The following is a 14,494-nucleotide window of genomic DNA, read 5'->3' as shown; positions in this document are numbered from 1 at the left end:
TTCGTTGGTAAAAGTCTTGTATGTAATCATGGAAGGAAGAAGCTACTTGGGAATCGAAGAGACTATCGTCAACAATACCCTCAACTATTTGGATTAGGTAAATTTCGAGGCCGAAATTTCTTTAAGGTGGTAGAGTTGTAACGCCCCAATTTTTGGGAATTCTGTGAATGTTGGCATAAGTTTAATTATGTTAGTGGGCCTCTAGAAAGCCAAGCTTAAGATAGAACCCGACAATTTTAGTTAATTTTTGTTCCATAAGAAAAAGGGGGTGAAATTATGAAATAGAACCTATATGAAAATGTTTGAAAATGCTATAGGCTAAATTGAAGTGGCCAAATAAATAGGAGTGCAAAATAGGAGGATTTGCATGACAAACCTCCCATTTTACATGAAGTGGCCAGCCATCATGTTGTTGTAGACAATATGAGCACTTGATATCCATAATTTATGGTAAAAATTAATACAAATTGATAATGGGTTAGGTAAATGTTCCATGATAATGGATTAGGTAAATATTCCATGATAATGGGTTAGGTAAATGTTCCATGATAATGGTTTAGGTAAATGTTCCATGATGGGAATTTCATGTCTTTTGTATTAAAGAATTAAATGGATGAAATATGAAATTTTATTAAAAGAAAAAGGGGTGAAAAGAACAAAGTTTTGTCCATCTTTGTTCATCATAGCCTAAAGTTAGAGAAGGGAAAGGAGAGGAGAAAGCTCTTGAATGTTCGGTCACTTGGGAAGAAAATTGAAGGTAAGTTCATGGTAGTTTGCTTCTATCTTGATGTTCATGAGTTCTTCTTGATTCTACCTTAACTCTTGAAGCATATTTTGGTTTTAGTTGTGTTGTGAGCATTTAGTCATGAATTAAAATGAAGGAAATGGTTGTTGTTTCATGTTCTTTTGATGAAAAATGGAAGATAGGTGAAGTTGAGCCAAACAAATGAGCATGCATGTGCCTTAGATGCTAAGGGGAAAAATCGGCTAACATGTTGTGCTTTAAAATGATGAAATGGAGATTATACTTAAGTAAAATCATAGATATGTGATGATTGATTGGTGATATACATGTTTAAATAACAAGCATGCAAGTTAGGTGTGAAAGAGTGATTTGGTAATAAATCTGCTTGGGACAGCAGCAGTAACGTGACTTTGGAAAATCACCATAAATTGTGGGAGATGAGTTAGAAGCTTCATAAATTATGTAATTAAAGCTTAATGAGTCTAGTTTCAAATGGAATAAACGAGAACATATTTTTAATTCCGTACAATGAGAAATTTGATTCGTAATGAAGAGTGGTCAGATTAGTCAAACAGTGAAACATGGGAAACTTTAAGAAAAATCTGGTATTGATTGGCCATACCAAAAATTCTTAAAATTTTATGGATGCAAGATATATGAGTCTATTTTCAGGGAAAATTAATGGCACTTGATTTGGAGTTTCGTAGCTCCAGTTATAAATAATTTAGTAACTGTTGCTCAGGAAGACAACTTGCAGTGAAATTATGATTATGTGGTAAACATTGACAAAAATTTGTTAATGAGTTGCTTATTGATTTCTTATAAGCTTACTATGATCTGTAGGTGTGGTTGGCTGAATAATGTAAGGGGTTAATACGTAGTTTGTATGTGAATAGTTAGATTAATGTGTTAGTAATCCAATTGTAGGCGGTTCGTGTGTGGATCTCGTTAGCATATCGCGCAAATAGGTGTGTAACAACACCCTCTTTCTTAGTCTAGATCGGCAAAAGTCGAAAAGCCGAAATGCCGAAAACCAGTATTTTTTAGATTTGCGAGTGTGCGAATGCTCGTGAGGTAAATCGATTAATGTTTTTGGTAAGCTGTAATGTTTGGACTGCAAAGTGCATGATTTACGTGTTCTAGATATTTTTGGGCTTAATGGGCCAAAATTGGAATGATGGGCCAACGGGCCCAATTCAGTAAGAACCCTCGGTAGTGATTACATTAGTACGTGAAAGGTAGGAATATGCATGAAAACCCTAAAATAGATAAATTACTGAAATACCTTTAAAAGTGAAAAATTTACAGTTTTACCCCTAGGAGATAAATTACTGAAATACCTATTAGGGTTAAATTGACCTAAATGCATGTTTGACTGTTGTTATTTACTGCATGCCATGTTGTTATTATCGATGCATGGGATGGGATATTGACAGAGGAAGTACTGAAAGTGGCTTGTCCACGTCTTGGAGGCTTTGCCTCAATTTATTGATAATCGAGCAGCAAAGGTCAAGAATCTGTGGAGTGTTAAATTTGGGTGGGTGAGCTATTCCCCACATGGAGTGTATGGTGGTGGTACGGTGGAGTGTAATGGTTGGTGGGTTGAGTAGTCTCCCAAATGGGCTTGCATATGTTTACTGATGTTGCATGTATTTTGAAATGGGCCTATGGGACATCTTGTTATCTGAATAAGGGCTAAGGCCCGGTTTATTGTAATCTGAAAAGGGCTCGCCCAAGATCACTTTATTACTGAATGGGCTTAGGCCCAATAGGCTTGAGCTGACTTGGGCTTTGAATGGGTTTTCCTTAAACACTGAGTTTCCCCAAACTCACCCCTTCTTTAACCTTGCAGGTGAGCCTTGATGTGGGTGACTTGGAGCCGGAAGGGATTCAGAGTGGCCATGGTGAATACTTTTGGGTTTGAAAAAGAGACTGGTTTTCTTAAGTTATTTTTAATTGCTATTTAAATTTTGGGTTGTAATAAGGCCATTTTAACTTTATTTTCTTCTTTTATTTTTCTGGGATTATATTATTAAAAACAACTTTAAATTGATGGATACTAATTCAAATGGGCTAGACTTAAGGCGTGATTTCAAAACGATACTTTTTTTTTAAAAATAACACGACGTCACGAATATTCGATTTACCAAAGATAATCACTCAAAGAAATTTCAACTTGTTATAACCAAGTGTGGCAATGGATGTGGGCATGTCTAGAATTTGATCCAATCAGAGAGCTTGGTACTTAAGCAGCCTTCATGGCTCACCTCCTCTGTTATGGATACCTACCTGGTGCCCAGCTTCCATCCACTTGGATAGTTTGACAAAAGTCGGCTTTTTAAAACACTAAAAAGAGAACACGGGTTTTTGACTTCAAAGTGGCACGTCGGATTCGACCTTAACGACTGGGCCGGGTTTGGGGTGCTATAGCTACCTAAGTCTCATATCATATAATCGCTCACTCTCGAGCTATTGATGGGCCTACTCAAACAAGCTGTCAGTCATGATGTAGCTAGCGGTGCTGCTTACACAAGCTGTCAAGTATCCGCAACGTATGCCGGTATACTCAGTCACCAGTAGGACGTACGAGACCAGCACCTGGATCACATAATCACAATACTCATAATGACCCTAGTGACATGTCACTTATATCCTACCATATTCCTAAGGTTCAAATGGGATTTATCGCTTGTCAATTCGTCTCCGGACTCTTTCATAGGATTAGACTCATCCACATTAATTAAACATACAATTCATGGAATATTAAAGCAATAAAATACAATCATATTAAAGCTTATTTTTAACATACGAACTTATCTCGATACAAAATGGATAATTGTTTGATTTAGTCCACAATTTTGTTCTTTCCCCGGTCTAGGTCAGAACTTCGTCTTTCTTGATGTATAATATCAAATTTAGCTTATTTAATTATTACATTATTCATTTTAATCTCAAAAACACCTTATGGAAAAAATTACATTTCCCCCTAACTTTTAAACTTTTTACATTTTAGTCCCTAGGCTTGTAAAATGAATTTTATTCAATTTCTTCAAAACCCAAGCCTAGCCAAACCATTTTCATACTCATAACAGCCCAAAATTTTCATTTATTCACATTTTTACACACATCTTACAACTTTTACAAATAGGTCCCTATTTGCCATTTTCATTAAAAATCACTTGGTAAATGTTGTTTATCTAACACCAAACATACATTTTCTACCATTAAACATCAAAACACACAAATATCTAACATGGGTAAAATTTTAGACTTTGATATCTCTTCAAATTAGTCCTTGAAATAGCTAGATTAGGTTAAGACAACTTCAAAAACATAAAAATCATGAAAAAATAGGCAAGAACGGATTTACAATTGAGCTTGGAAGCTTGGCCAAAACCCTAACTATGGTGACCCTTAAATTTTTGTCACTAAGGGATGAAATTATAAAGATGAACATCTTTTATTTTAGTTATTTAGGCTTTATTTACCAAATAACCAAAATGCCCTTAATGCCTAACTTCAAAATTTCACCTAACCATGTCCCTTTTTGTCCATACTAAAGTATAATGGTCTAATTACCATCTAAGGACCTCTAATTTAAGATCTCATAGCAATTGAACACCTTTAACATATATAACTCAAATTTTTCACTTTTTGCAATTTAGTCCCTTTAACTAAATTGAGTGCCCAAACGTCAAAATTTTCAAACGAAATTTTTGAATGAAATTTTCAAAAAGGCATTCCATAAAATTGTAGACCATAAAAATATAATAGAAACAAATTTACTGCGTTAGATTTGTGGTCCTGAAACCACTGTTTCGACTAAACCCAAAATCGGGCTGTTGTAAACTAAACCCTAAACTATGTGATCTGTTAGACTGAAATACAGTTCTGAGCATGTCTATATAATTTATATAAGCATGTTAAGGATGATCTATCTGTTACTTTTGTATGTAAGCTCTGTATTTATTTTGGGGTGGGATTTGTATATGAGGAGGAAGTATTCTGATCGACATTAAACGCTTATATTCTAGCAGTGTGGCTGCATATTATATCTGATATGTGTCTAAATGACAGGATGTGGTGTGTAGGGATGGGTAGGTGTTTTTAACCCCACATGGTGTGATGTGATGGTCAGAGATGGTGTGTAGAGGATGGCGGTAGGATTTTGCATATTTGTATCTAGAAAGGACACGAGTTCGTATCTGTTTCCGGTTATGTATATGATGATTATATACTTGCATGCTTAATTCTGTTGGGTTACATACTGAGTTTCGTAAACTCACATCTGTTTGTTTTTCTGTCAGGTAATCCTCAGTCTTAGGCGGATCGGTGTAGGAGGGACTCAGCAGTGACCACTCCTCTGTTAAACTGTTTTAAATTACAATAGGGTTTATTCATATTTTGGATTCCATTTGAGAGTTGTAATTTTGAGGACTCTTTGGACGGTTTGGTTTTTAACTGGTTATTTTTGGTTTATTGACTATTAAATTACTTTGCTAAAATGTTTTATTAAAAAGGACGGTTTTTATGCAAACAAGGGTTTTTCTGAAAAACAAGAATCGGACTCTTGTAGTAAAATGATTTCGTAAGGTTCCGCTGTAATTCATGTTTTAAGGCAAAATACGTAACTAAATAACGTTTTGATAAGGGAAGTAAACAACTTTGCATTGGAATGTTAAATGGCTTTGTCGCGATGACTACGTTTTTCAAAACCATTCCCTGTGACACTTGCGGATTCGGTCATACGTCTAGGCCGGGTTTGGGGTGTTACACTTTTCATGTTCATTTTATGGTTCATAATCGGGGTTCGTGGTTGCTCATTTCAAGAATGTCATCTCCAAAATTCAAATCATATTCTTCCCTTGTCCAAACCTTGATCTCCCCTTAGGAGTGTAATGTGCATTGTCATTACACCCAACACTTAAATTTTTTTATTGAATGATAATAGACATGCTTATGATTATAGTCCGATAAGTATAGTATTATAATCATAGAAATAATAATAATAATAATAACAACGAACAAATAAATCACGTATATTAATGTAAAGCTTAGCAATATATATTAAAAGAATTAGATAATGTCATTTTAAAATAAAGTCAATATTTATTGTTTAAGAAATTATTATTTTATTTAATAGAGTTTATATTTTAAAGTTTTATGGTTCTATAAATGGAATAGTTCTTTTGGAATTGAAAAATATTAATTTTCAAGACATTTTTATACGATAAATGTTAATTCTATTACAATTTGGATTTATATATGTAAATATATATTTAAAAGAATTATAATATATTTAGAATTTTATAAATATAATTTTGCTTTAATTATAAGGAAATAATTTTGAAAGATGAATTGGTTATAATATGTAGATATATAATTAATGATTCGAATTTATATGATATAATTTTTTTACCGTCAATAATTAAATATCATTAAATCATTTTGTAAGTTTTTTGTAAGTTTGTTATAATTTTTATGAATGTTGTCAAAAATATTTTAAAGCATATTATTCTATAAAAATAATAAAATGAATAAGTCATATAATTATCAAAGATGTAAAATAGATACATGAATATAATATAAGAGGATACAATTATTTTATTTTATAAACAAATATTTGAATAAACGATATAATACAATTAAATAATTCTCCATTGCTCCAAGTATAGTTGTTTTTATAAAAGGCTAAATACTCAAATAAATTATCATTTCTTTGATGCTGGAAGTTGCAAAAGAATGATATGTTAAGAAAAAAATATATATATATAAAAAGAATGTAATTAGTAATATAATTTTTCCAGGCTTGTAATATTATTTTCCGGTTAAAAAAAAACCTTACTGATCTTTTTATTCTTTGGTGAATCACCTAAACAAGTTGTTTTTATAAAAGATTTTAAAATTCTTTTAAAATATAAATTTATGGTCTGTAGAATTCTAGAGAAAAAATAAATTCAAGAGTCGATTATGCGTAGAGAAGATTATAGCACTCTTACAACGCTTAAAATTGGTACCTTATTAACTGTGCAATTGTCAAAAATTTTAAAATTAAAAAATTAGAAATCTAATGTTTAATTGTGATTCCTTTAAATAAATCACTTATTTTCTAATTTTATTAAAATTTCATAGTAAAATAATTTTCATTATCTCTTAATATCCGTAAAAATATTTTTAAAGAAAACAAAACTCGTGAATTCACATGATTTAGAAAAAAAAAATCTTTGAACTAATTTGATGAGTGAATTATTCATCCGTGGGGTAAGTAAAAATAATGAGGAGAATACAATAATTGTTGGAAAGCTAGTTGGAAGATTCCACTCAAAGCAAACCAAGGACTCATCGAAGAAAAGTTGGTGTATGTTAAAGTGATGGCAAATTGTGGAAAATGTTTCTCATTTAAAAAGATGAATTGTGACAAGTAATTTCATGGTGGTTAGGAAATTAAGAAAATGACTTTAAAAAAAGTCCGAAAAAGAAGAAAAACACAGAAAATTATAAATAAAATGGCTTCTCCACATTCATGAAATTTATATTTTATTCATAAAATGGCTACTCTTTATTTTCTATTATTTCATTTTGGCAGTGATGAGACGTTTAAAATTATTAGTTCATTATTTTACATGATCCTCTCCACAAGTTCTTTTACTTGTGAGAGAAAAGAAGTTTAATAATGAAAGAGCCCATCAATATGAATAATGTTTCTTTTTTTTCTTTTATTATTTATAAATGCTGTTTACATATTGTAAAAATTGGTATAATTTAATTATAAATAATATTTTTCCAACTCTTGAATTAGAAGATAAAATGCATTTAAGTATGATTGAATCCTCTAGCCCAAGCCAATTTCAATCGTTCAAGAATCATTCTGATTTCAATTTGAAAGATATCATTCATACCTAATACAAAGATTAAAATAATACATTTAATAATAAAAAACTAATTTAATCCATTTCCTATAATACAAATACATCCCAAATACTTTAAAAGTGAATTTTATGTTTGGGTTTTGATGTGTGAAATATTGATGGATTCTAATAAAGTTTTGATTGATAAACTAATAAATTTAATTAAATATATTATAAGATACAAAATTATTGTTTGATTCTTCCATAAGTTGGGTTAGGTCACTTTCATTGGGTGACTTACCTCTAAGGCTTCTCACGTCTACATTAATTCACATCTTCTTTTGAGATTCTATGTAGAAAAAGGATATATGGAAACGGAATTATCAAAACAGGATTACGATAGCGTTGAAAATAATGATATGTTAGGAAAAACATATAAAAAGGTGTATATAATTAGTAAATATATATATTTTGTAGCGTTACTATAATTTTAAAATATATTATTGTTAAAAATTTTAAATTTCATATAAAATTTCAAACATATTATTATTGATTTTTAGAGAAAATATATTTTGTTGATTGTTTTAAGGCTTACAATTTTTAAATAGTTTTATATATTTTATAAAGTATTTAATTTTTAAAAATATGTCTTTTAAAAGAAAAATTCATTAATTCATTTAATGAATATGATCATACAATTTGAAGGAGAAAATAACAAACACACGTTGTACGCGTTGAAGGACAAGCTCTATCAATATAACAAAAACTTCTATTTCAGCATCAATAGATCATTATGACACGTTGATAATCGGCTTTGTCACAACTCAAGCACAATATATTAGAAGTGATTGCAAACACTTAATATAATAAGGAAATCAGCACTAATTGGTCCAATTTACTTAAAAATATGTTTTTAGATCACTTTAAATTTCAAAAAGAAATTATCTTTTAATAATTTTTAAATTTTTGTTAAGTGTGATCGGTAAAAAAAAATACATCTTTTATACAGAGATTTTAAAATTCTTTTAAAAAGATAAATTTGAGGTTTGCGTTGAATTCTAAGGAAAAGAGTAGATTCAAGAGTCGGTTATGTGTAAGGAAGATTGTACTATAGCTACAACACTCAAAATTGGTACTTATTAATTACGCAATTGCCAAAAAATTTAAAATTTAAAAATGAGAAATCTAATGATTAATTATGACCCTTTAGAAATAAAACACTAACTTTTCGATTGAATTAAAATTTCTTAGTGAAATAATTTTTGTATCTCTTGATATCCACAAAAATATTTAAAAGAAAGTAAAACTCGTAAATTCACTTGATTTAGAAAAAGATATCTCCAAATTAATTTGATCAGTGGTTTGTTCACTGCCTTGAATGCTTGTGTCCAATGAAAGTATATTTTATAAATTAACTTATTATTAAACATTAAAAGATATCTTAAAGCATTATTTTTTATTAATTTTGTTTTAAGTCACCAAAATCTATATTGAACAAATCAAATTTAGTGACAAAATTGAATAAAATTTTAAGTTTACTTGCAAAGTTAAATTTACTTATATTTTCAAAGTGTAATTACAAACATTAAATAAAATATAGTGATAAATTTCAATACACTTATAATAGAGCGGCAAATTTACACTTTAACTCTAGAATTATTGAAGTTTTTATCCCCAAATCATCTACAGTTTGTGGAAGAGCTCAAATCGATTCATGAAGTTTAACCCTAAAGACCCATTTGTGTTAATAAAGTTAACATTTACTATTTAAAAACATTATTTTTATTTAACATAGTTAATATTTTTAAAGTTTTATGGTTTTATAAAACTATACAATTGAAAAAATTTTAAAATATTTTTACACAATAAATGTTAACTTTATTACAATTTGGATATATTTGATGAGAGTAATTAAATTAAAACATTTAATAATAAAAGGAGGAATTTGATACACTCGAGATCCCAAATACTTTGAACTGTATTTTATGCTTGCGTTTTTGATGTGTGAAATATGGATGGATGCTAATTAAGTTTAGATTGATAAATTACAAATATATTATAAGTTAGAATATTATTGTTTGATAAATCACTTTCACATTTTCTTTTGAAGATTTCATTAATTGACACTTTAGATGCTAATTAATTTTCTTTTCTACGTAGAAAAGGATGATCCAAGGACATTTCAAAGTTATAAATATGTACTTGTTACTCTCTTTTATTTCTATAAAATTTTAGATTCATTTCTAATCACTCATATTATTTTGTGGTTAAAATATGTTGTTACTCTCTTTATTCCTACAAAATTTGACATTCATTCCTTATACATTAAAGGTTATAAATTCAATTTAAAAATTTTAATCCAATTATTATCATTTTGATATTTTTGTCGAATTTGTCAACTTGCTTATTTTGTGTTAGTCATATATCACTACATATAAGGGAAACCTAATTAATATGTAAAGTTGACAAATTTTGACAAAAAATAAAAACATTATTAACGATAGGACTAAGATTTTTAAATAAAAACTAGAAGACTTTATTTTTAACCTTTTATGTATAGGACTAAATCTCAAATTTTATCAAAGTATAAGGATAAATAGATTATTTCAACCTTATTTTGTTTAAAATAGTTTTTACATTTATTAGATCAAAATATTTTGTTAGTGTTTGTACTTTGACAACATTTAAAATTTAATTCTTGTACTTAAAAGTTAAAATTAAACCCTCTTACTTTTCTAGTTTAAAAACTTAGTCCTACCGTTAGGATTGTAAGTATTTTCTATTAAAATCTATAAATTTAGATACATGCTGAGTAGACTGCCTTCATGTAATGTTGCATATGATTGATAATAAAAACCTATTAAGTTGAAAATTTTTAATAGAATTAAAATGATTGGACTAGAATTTTAAATTAGAAAAATAGGAGGATTGGATTTTTTAACTTTTAAATTACAGTGACTAATAGCATATTTTAAACAATTTATTATTCTGAAAATAAAAGAATATATAGTAATTAATAAAATATATTTTTGAAGTTTTTTAATGGATTATGTGGAGTAATGTGAAGAAAATTTAAGAGAAATTTTGAAAATTCGCTTCTTTGTACATATTTTTAAAAGAAGACTTGACATTTATTTTGAAATTTCTTCAAAACTTTGCTTTCCTTCTTAATTTTTAGTGTAGTCTTAAATTTATCAAGTATATCAAGTGCGCGAGGGTTGAAACATATTAAAGCATGCTCTCTAGGCTTTTCTTCATCATCCAACTATTTTATCAACTCAACTTCCCTTTTATTTTCTTGCCTTATTCCGTCTTGCAATCATGAACTACAATACTTGCTTTCATCTTCTTTTAGCTTTATTCATACCATGTTCCGTAGTTTGCTTGGCTATGACAGTCAGGAGTCTCAACTCCGATCAGTATGCACTTCTCGAGTTTAAGGATCGCATTACCGGTCCTCAAAATGTCTTGGCAAACAATTGGACGGCCTCAACCTCTGTTTGCAATTGGATCGGTGTTTCTTGTGGCATCCTTCATAAAAGAGTTATAGCTTTGAATCTTACAAGCATGAATCTTAGGGGTACTATCCCTCCACACCTTGGAAATATTTCATTTCTACTCTCTCTCGACTTGAGTAGCAACCATTTCTATGGCCATCTCCCTAAAGAATTGGGCCAATTGCATCGTTTGAGGATCCTTCAATTAAGCTACAACCGTCTTAATGGGGAAATTCCATCATGGCTTGGGAATTTACAGAGAGTTCGAAGGCTGAAAATGAAAAATAATAACTTTACAGGCACAATCCCTGAAACAATTGTTAACATGTCTAATCTAGAGATCTTGAACTTGGGATTCAATCAATTATCTGGTCAGGTTCCATCTTCCATCTTCAAGATTTCTTCTCTGAAGATTCTTGATCTCTCCAGCAATAGCCTATCAGGTAGTTTGCCTAGTGATATGTGTCAACATCTTCCCAAGCTTGAAGGGCTTTACTTGAGTTGGAATGAATTATCTGGTAGCATTCCATTTGGCATGGGCAAATGCAACAACCTTAAAGCTTTGTCGTTGTCCTGTAATCAATTTATGGGGATCATTCCAAGAAGTATTGGAAATATGACTCGACTTGAAGAATTATATTTGGGGTTTAATAATCTAGAAGGTACTGAATTTCTTTGGTTTCTTTAGTTTAAAGTATTTTCTTTATATAAGAGTTTGATTTGTAATAGATAACAAAAGTAAGAGCATTTTATTTCATTCAAGGTAAAATAGTTCAAAATAGTTAAATTGATGAAAACAAATATGATTAAAAATATTAAAATCTAACATCTGCAAATTACGTAGAACAGAACAGAAAACCTCTTTGACTTATGCTAACAAAATAGGTAGTTTGACACCTTGATTTCTCGACTATGTGTGCAGGTCAAATTCCTAAGGAAATCGGTAATCTTCTTGGTTTGGAAATGCTTAATATTAAAGCAATTAAAGGCCTTACAGGTCAGATACCAACTTCGATCTTCAACATTTCTTCTCTAGAGACTATTGATCTCTCCAACAATAGCCTATCAGGTAGTTTGCCTAGTGATATGTGTCAACATCTTCCCAAGCTTGAAGTGCTTTACTTGCATAGAAATGAATTATCTAGTAACATTCCGTCAAGTATGGACAAATTCAACAACCTTAAAATGTTGGCATTGCCCTGCAGGGATCATTCCAAGAACTATTAGAAATGTGACACGACTCAAAAGATTAGATTTGACGTGGAATAACTTAGAAGGTATTGAATTTTCTTTATTTCTTTAATTTAAAGTATTTTTTTCATAAAAGAGTTTGATTTGTAATAGATAATAAAAGTAAGAGCATTTTATTTCCTTCAAGGTCAAATAGTTAATTTGATTGAAAAAAAAATGCTTAAAGTATTATTAGTTGAACAGTTTAGAAGGTATGTTTTTTCACATTAATTTTGGACAATGTGTGCAGGTCAGATCCCATCAAGTATAGCTGAATGTTACCAGCTTCAGAATTTAAGTTTAGGAGGAAATCAATTCAGTGGGCTGATTCCAGAAAGTATTTTTAATTCAACTACGCTCCAAGAAATAGATCTATTTGACAACAAATTAGAAGGTATGTTTTTCACTTTAATTTTTCCAAACTCCAAAAACATTCTCTTTAATTTGTTTCTTCTATTTTGCTCATATATTTTTATCATTTTAATCTGATAATAAACAAAAAGATTTATATGATTTGATTTATTTTTAATTTTAATTTCCATTAAACTTTAAAAAGAAATTATTTTTGTTGCATAAACTAATCTATTTTATATAAGTAAAAATATATGTCACCTGTTGCATGTGATTTTTAACAAATTTCAAGTTATAATTAAAATATATTAATTTATATAATAAAATTTCAAGTTATAATTAAAGTATATGTATCATTTTAGTACACAATATAATTTTACTTCATATAATTAAAAAACATTATAAAAATAAAAATAAAAATATAATTAAAATATATCACTAATTTTTGTTAATTCAAAAATAGTGCTAATAATTTTTATCATCATTAAATCATCTGTACAAAATCTAAAAATTGATTTAGTGTTAATTCAATTTCATTTTTCTTTTCTTGATACTTAATAAATAGATCTTCAAAGTTTGTAGGTGATATATAATTAATATAAATATAATATATTAGATCATATAAATATATTATTTATAAATTTATTCATCAATTATAAATTTACTTGTTATATAATTATTTGGAACTAAAGTAATATTTTTTTTTTGTTTTTTAACGTGAATATCTGTATTATTATTGAAGCTTTTCATTGAATTGGTGTCATGAGTCAACCGGGCACCAACTCGGTTAGAAAAATTATAAAAATACCCTTTTGTATTTAATATAAGTTATATTGTTTGAGGATACTTTAGTTTTTATTTAAAAATAAAAATTATGGTGATATTTGAATCCACATCAATATATAAAATCTTAAATTTATCACTTAAATTTATGATGTCACAAATTAACTCAACATCAACTTAGGAATTAACAACAACATCATCATAAATAACTGTATTCATTTAGTATTCTTAATTTGATGTATTCATATGTTTAAATTATGTTTTACTTACAATTTAATTTATATTTATTTTAATATGGTAAATATGTCATGTGTTATTATTATTAAATAGTTTCAAATCATACATTTTATTACTTATCATAAGTTATTTTAAAACACAAATATATATTCTAAATATGTTGTTCTCTTACGCTATTCTGTATGATAGAGTTTCTAATAATAATTTAAGTATAAAGTAATTCAATATAAATTTTAAATTTTATTATATATTTTTAAAATGATTTTTTAATAGAATCAAAATTGTTATTTATAAGGATGCTAAATTTTCTTATGAAGTGAATTTATTTAACCAAATATTTTAGTAAAACCAAAATTCTTATCCATACATATGATAAATCTTAAAAGTAATAAAAAATATTTAAAATAATAAATTCAATAATATAGTAAACAACAAAGACTATATAATTATCAGTTCAAAAGTTTCTCAAAATCCAAGCATTTATATATATTTTAATGGCTTAATGCACAGTTTATTCCTACAGCATATTGCTCTGTTTTTCTTTTCTTTTCTTTTTTTTTTTTTTTTAACTTTGGTCCTTAATGTTTTTTTACCCACTTTAGTGCTTAATATTGTCAAACATTCCTAGTGTAGTCTCTAACAGTGTTCTTGGTTTAGCCGATTGGACGTTAAAAAATAGATTGAGATATGATGGCATCATCATCTAAAAAAAACCAAAAAATCTTTAAAATTTCAAATAAAATTATAAAAAATAACTACATTATAAATATATAATTGTTTTAAAAATAAAAATTTTTAATTTT

At 28.4% G+C, this 14,494-nt stretch overlaps 1 protein-coding gene across 1 annotated transcript in view; it reads left to right on the top strand.

Annotated features, from left to right (window-relative positions):
* LOC108451432 (receptor kinase-like protein Xa21) overlaps window positions 1–14,494 on the top strand; it is a 44,031-nt gene that overhangs the window by 26,131 nt on the left and 3,406 nt on the right. Inside the window, exons 4-6 of the mRNA XM_017749123.2 lie at window positions 10,973–11,752; window positions 12,013–12,249; window positions 12,571–12,714. Of these exons, the coding sequence (XP_017604612.2) occupies window positions 10,973–11,752; window positions 12,013–12,249; window positions 12,571–12,714 (1,161 nt within the window). The remainder of the gene's footprint in view (window positions 1–10,972; window positions 11,753–12,012; window positions 12,250–12,570; window positions 12,715–14,494) is intronic.

Source organism: Gossypium arboreum, chromosome 5 (genome assembly GCF_025698485.1).
Source record: "Gossypium arboreum isolate Shixiya-1 chromosome 5, ASM2569848v2, whole genome shotgun sequence".
NCBI classification, from domain to species: domain Eukaryota; kingdom Viridiplantae; phylum Streptophyta; class Magnoliopsida; order Malvales; family Malvaceae; genus Gossypium; species Gossypium arboreum.
This window is presented reverse-complemented; position numbering and strand designations above follow the sequence as displayed.